The sequence below is a fragment of the Trichechus manatus genome, unplaced genomic scaffold (assembly GCF_000243295.1).
Source record: "Trichechus manatus latirostris isolate Lorelei unplaced genomic scaffold, TriManLat1.0 scaffold00084, whole genome shotgun sequence".
Lineage (NCBI taxonomy): Eukaryota > Metazoa > Chordata > Mammalia > Sirenia > Trichechidae > Trichechus > Trichechus manatus.
Genome location: NW_004444020.1, coordinates 278,929 through 284,928, shown reverse-complemented (window position 1 = coordinate 284,928; position 6,000 = coordinate 278,929). Strand labels below are relative to the sequence as shown.

The window sequence follows — 6,000 nt, the reverse complement described above, 5'->3', positions numbered from 1 at the left end:
TCTCTGTCAGTTTTCTCACTCCATTTGGTGCTTGGCTGAGTTCTTTATCTCTTCATTTGATGTTTTAGGGTTTCAAGATTGTTGTGTTCTCTGTTCAGCTTAGTTTTTCGGATCTTGGCTGTGGAGGGACGGCGTGGTGCTTCTGCCTAGAGCACCATTTTGCTGGAACTCCTCCACAATCCTTCCATTTTTAAAGTGACTGTCCTTGTCATCCATGTATCCCGTTTCATCCTCTAACCAACTACTCATCTGTCTTTGCAACACTCAACTGCTGGCCTCCGCCATTTCAGCCCTTGCTCACAGTTCTCCATTACAAAGCTAACCCCTCTTCTTATGCCCTCAACTTTGTCCTCTCTGTCTAGAAATCTGTTATTTCTCTATTTTTTATAATGTCTTCAACCTCTTTTTTCACCCCGGTTTTCTCTTCTCTCCTTATAAACACACTGCAGTCAATCCTATCACTGAAAACAAATACCTACGCCTAATCTTTCCTGAAGCCCAGGTGATGCAGTGGTTAAGGACTCGGCTGATAACCAAAAGGTCAGCAGTTCGAATTCAGCTGCTCCTTGGAAACCCTATGGGGCAGTTCTACTCTGTCCTATAGGGCTGCTATGAGTCGGAGTCAACTTGATGGCAACGGGTTTGGTTTTTGGTTTAATCTTTCCTAGACCTTGCCAGTGCTAGTAGTTAATGTCCTCTTCTTTCCTTCTCTTTGAAGTCTACTTTCTCCATAGAGCAGTTTACAACCCTGTATCCATTTCCTCCCCACCAACACATTGTTCAGTCCCTTGCAGTTTGTATGCCTCTCCTTCTCCTCCCTTAACTGTCACTGTTTTGATTTGTTCTTTGGAGGGTCTTAGCCACCAGATGTGATGGTTTCTCCATGCCTCCTCTCCTTAATTTTCAGTTGATACTCTTGACCTCTCCTTCTTCAAATCTCCTCAGCATCCAGAATGCTTTTCTGTTTCTTCTCCTTCCTTTCTAATAATTTATTGTCTGTTTCCTCTTACCCTTGTTACAAGTAGTTATTACTAAGAGGTTTTTATTTCTTTATTCAAATAAATCCAAAACTGTATCTTTAGTCAGCCCTGAACTCTTTCTTCCACCCCTAAAACTAGGTGGTTTTCTTCACCCTTAAACCCTCATGACTCTCCTATTTCCTTGACAGCGTTAGTGCTCACACTGGAAGCCCTAAGTCATCTAGCACTCTTTCTTTGCCTCAGGTCCCAGTTGGAAGAACCTTACTGAATCCTCACAAGCCCTTCCTGCCCCACTCTGTTAAGTCACCCCATCACTGCTTGTCCTGAGGACTATAAGGGCATATCAACAGAACTCCTAGCTTCAAAATATTTCTACTCTGGGTTGCCTATTTAAAATCTTCTAAAAATCTGGCTGTGTTAATATATGTCGTTCAAAAAGTTTAAATAGCACTGTACTGGCATGGTGGTTAAGAGCTATGGCTGCTAACCAAAAGGTTGGCAGTTCAAATCCACCAGCTGCATCTTGGAAACCGTATGGAGCAGTTCTACTCCGTCCTATAGAGTCGCTATGAGTCGGAAACGACTTGATGGCAATGGGTTTTGTTTGTTTTTTTGTACTGGTTACTGAATAAAGTTAGTCACCATGGGTTTTCTTGTTCTTTATAAGCCAGCCAGCCAGGATCATTTTTCATTCCTCACATAGCCCCATCCAGGATTTTCTAACTCCATGCCTTCCTTCACACTATTTCTTCTACCTGCAATTTCTCATCAGTTCCCACATCTACTTGCCCAAATCCTTCCAAGTCTGTGTCCTTTAGGATATCTCTTCCTCCAACCCAAAAATTAGCACTTTAAACCACCATTTCAGCCCCTTACCCAGTCTACTTTATATCATAGATTACAGTCTTGAAAATATTCCAGATTCTGTGGGAGGTGACTCCATGTCATATTTAACATTTTGTTGTGTTGTTGTTTGGTGTCATTGAGTCGGTACTGACTCATAATGACCCTACGTACAACAGAAAGAAACATTGCCTGGTCCTGCACTATCCTCACAATTGTTGCTATGTTTGAGCCCATTGCTGCAGCCACTGTGTCAATCCGTCTTGTTGAGGTCTTCCTCTTTTTCACTGACCCTCTATTTTACCAAGCATGATGTCCTTCTCCAGGGACTGGTCCCTCCTGATAACATACCCAAAGATGAAGAGATAAAGTCTTGCCAACTTTGCTTCTAAGAGCATTCTGGCTGTACTTCTTCCAAGACAAATTTATTCATTCTTCTGGCCAATACTCTTCGCCAACACCATAATTCAAAGGCATCAATTCTTCTTCATTCTTCCCTATTCATTGTCCAGCTTTTGCATGTATATGAGGTGATTGAAAATACCATGGCTTGAGTCAGGCACACCTTAGTACTCCAAGTGACATCTTTGCTTTTTAACACTTTAAAGAGGTCTTTTGCAACAGATTTTCCCAATGCAATATGTCGTTTGATTTCTTGACTGCTGCTTCAATGGGTATTTAACATTATATCACACAGAAATGTATTCATTCAACAAATATTTACTAAGCACTTACGATGTGCCAGATACTGTTCTAATCACTAGGGATGCATCAGAAAACAAAGCAGACCAAGATCCCTGCCCTCCTGAAGCCTGGCTGAATGCCCAGTACAGCGCTTTGGTCTTGTTAAGCAAAGATTTGTATGAATGGAGGAGAGGAAGAAAGCAAAGAAGGGAGGGAAGGAGGAAGAAATCAAAGAAGGGAGGGAAGAAGGAAGAAAGAGAAGGAGGAAGAAAGGGAGAAAAAAAGAGAGTGAAAGGGAGGGAGGGAGCGAGGGAGGAAAGAAGGAAGGCCTGCCCCAGAATAGCTCCCTTTCCTTGAGGTCTCTTAGTTCAGACTGGGTGTAGCCCCTCATAAGTGTATGCGGAACTGGAATCCCTGACTTCATCCTCATCCACACCCAGGTCCTTAGAAATTGCTGGCTCTCTAAGAATCAAGCCATGGTGTAGCGACAATGAGATGTGTTCTCGTTTGTGTTGAAAGGGCTCTGGCTAATAGCAGCAGACACACTTCTCTTTAGCAGCAAACCTCAACTTCGGTGGGTGTAATGGAGGTGACCTACTTTATTTCCTTGGCTTCCCAAACGGCCTTGACTCCCTTCCTCTCCTCCTGGTCCTGGAGGCCCCTGAAACAAAACAAGGAATGCAAATTTAGCAGAATATAAAGCAACTTTTCTTTAAACCCTTCATGTCTCTTCTAAGAAGAAAATGAACTACAGATTGGAAAAGAGTTATGGCTGTACTGATTCCTGCTTTGAAAAAGTATTGCAGCTGTCCTATAAAGACTAGTAGATAGAAGAAAATTAACAAAGTAATTCATGCCAGATGTTGCATAAATGCTTGCGCTTCCTTGTGAGTCTTCATAAGAGAGTTCATGTTCTCACTGTTTTGCTATTAGGGCTGATGTTACTAAAATGTCTAACATTTGAGGAAGGAATTCTAAATGACATTTGCCTTAAACTTTATTCTTACTGGTCCCCCTAACTTTGGTAGAAAGCATTTTTGTAATGGTAAAATTATTTTTATTTGCAAATAATATGATTTGTGGATTAGAAAGCTCAAAAACTTTACTAAAAACAATAAGCATCGGTAACAAAATTTGTTAAGGTGGTATAAGATAAATATTCAGAAATAGTTTTTTTTTTTACCTCCTAGCAATAAGTTAAAAAAAGTAAATGTAAATAAATTCCTATTTACCAATAAGAGAAAAATGTAAAATATTAAGAATAATTTTAACAGTAAAGATACAAGAAAGATCTTATTGAAGAACAAAATAACAAAACTTAACAAATGGATAAATATGCTATGCATCTATATGGAAAATATATTAGATATAATAGTAGTAAGTCCTTCCAATATTCTAGAAAGCATGTTTTATTGGAAAGTCTTAGAGCTGAACATTTTAAAATCTCAATTCAAAGAAGCACAACTACCTTCCTCTGTTATTAACAATTGGGACCAAGTTTTTCCTTTGGGATATCCAGATATATGACAACAAAAATCTCTTTTGGTTAAACTGTTTATAGGTACTTGTAAGTAATTTCAACACCAGTGAACTGAGTTCATTTGCACAAATATTTTTGCCATGGTTGCTATAATTTAAAAGTAACTAAACCAACTCTGTGTAATAAGCATGATGCTTACCAAATTTATTTTGCTCAGGAAAAAAAAAAACTGTGACATTAACCTTTTGGTCTTAAAAAAATAAAAAAAATAAGTTGGACATAAAACATCTCCTAATAGAAAAGATTACTGAACAAGTTGACTACTAAGGAAGATAATAATGATCTTTACACAGTCCCTCATTTTTTCTCCTCCCTTCTTTATCTAAAAGAAAAGTCTAAATTTCCTCACCCTCACAGCTCTTTAACCCATCTCCTTCTAACTTTCACTTCCAACACTGCATGGAGCTAGCACCAATGACCTTCATGTTCAATCCAGTTGACACTTTTCTGTCCTTATCTTACTTGAAAACCAAATCTGTTGCCATCAAGTCGATTCCGACTCATAGCGACCCTATATGGTGTTGGCAGAGAGTACTGAATATTATCGTCTGCCGAAAGAATGAACAAATCTGTCTTGGAGGAAGTACAGCCAGAATGCTCCTTAGAAGGGAGGATGATGACGTACTTTGGACGTGTTATCAGGAGGGATCAGTCCCTGGAAAAGGTCATCATGCTTGGTAAAGTGGCGAGTCAGTGAAAAAGAGGAAGTCCCTCAGTGAAATGGACTGACGCAGTGGCTGCGACAATAGGCTCAAGCATAACAAGGATCATGAGGATGGTGCAGGACCAGGCAGTGTTTCGTTCTGTTGTACAGAGGGTTGCTATGAGTCAGAACCAACTAGATGGCCCCTAACAACAACCTTACTTGACTTTGATTAGATACTCAATGAAACTCTTCTGTAATACCAAGTTACCATAGTCTTCCTGGTACCTTTCTGGTCTCCTCTCAGTAATCTTCCAAGACTTCCATTATTCTGTTTGCCTTTTGAATTTCATGTGCCCCAAAGTGAGAAAAGTCTGACCTTACTTTTCTCACTTCATCTCCCCTTCCTAAATCACAGCTCCATAGATTCGCATACCACTTCTACACAATAACTCATAAATATATGCATCTCTAGTCCAAAGACAAAGGAGCCCTGGTGGTGCAGTGGTAAAGCACTCAACTGCTAACTGAAAGGTTGGTGGGTTGAACCCACCAGCTGCTCCATGGGAGAAAGATGTGGCAGTCTGCTTCCGTAAAGATTTACAGCCTTGGAAACCCTATGGGGCAGTTCTACTCTGTCCTACAGGGTTGCTATGAGTCGGAACTGACTTGATGGCAGTGGGTTTTGGTTTAGTCGAAAGCACTCAGTTAAACAGTGGACCCATATATTAAAACACCTATTGGATATCGCACAGGATTGATTATCAAAAATAATCATATTTGTCCTAAATCATGCTCCTAGCCTCATAATCTGTTCCTCAAGGAATGATACCACCATTTATTCCTCATGAACTCCAAGCCAGAAGCCTGAGAATCATCCTAGACCCCTCCCTCTAGCTCACATTTTAAAACCAATCAGCTCTAGATTCCACAGATTCTAGTCTCTTTTTGTATTCATCCCTTCCTCCATTCCCATTGCTATCACCTATCTTCAGAGAGTGACATCAGCAAAATGGTGGGGTGGGCAGCTCCAACCTCCTGTCCTCCCACAAAAACATTGAACAACAAGCAGAAATAACCAATGGGTCAGAGAAGAAATCGCAAGGTAAATTAGATTATACTAGGGATGAATGAAAATGAAAGTACAATATATCAGAACTTCTGAGATGCAGTGAAGGCAGTGCTCAGAGGAAAACTTATACCTGTAAATGACTATATTAAAAAAGAAGAAAGATCTCAAATCAATAACCTAACATCACATCTTGAGGAACTAGAAAAAGAAGACAAAACTAAACCCAAAGCTAGCAGAA

The 6,000-nt window shown here is 40.1% G+C and overlaps 1 protein-coding gene across 1 annotated transcript in view; it reads right to left on the bottom strand.

The window, feature by feature from the left end:
- COL6A6 (collagen type VI alpha 6 chain) overlaps positions 1-6,000 on the bottom strand; it is a 125,039-nt gene that overhangs the window by 61,575 nt on the left and 57,464 nt on the right. The window contains exon 23 of the mRNA XM_012556973.2: positions 3,106-3,168. Coding sequence (XP_012412427.1) covers positions 3,106-3,168 — 63 coding nt within the window. The remainder of the gene's footprint in view (positions 1-3,105; positions 3,169-6,000) is intronic.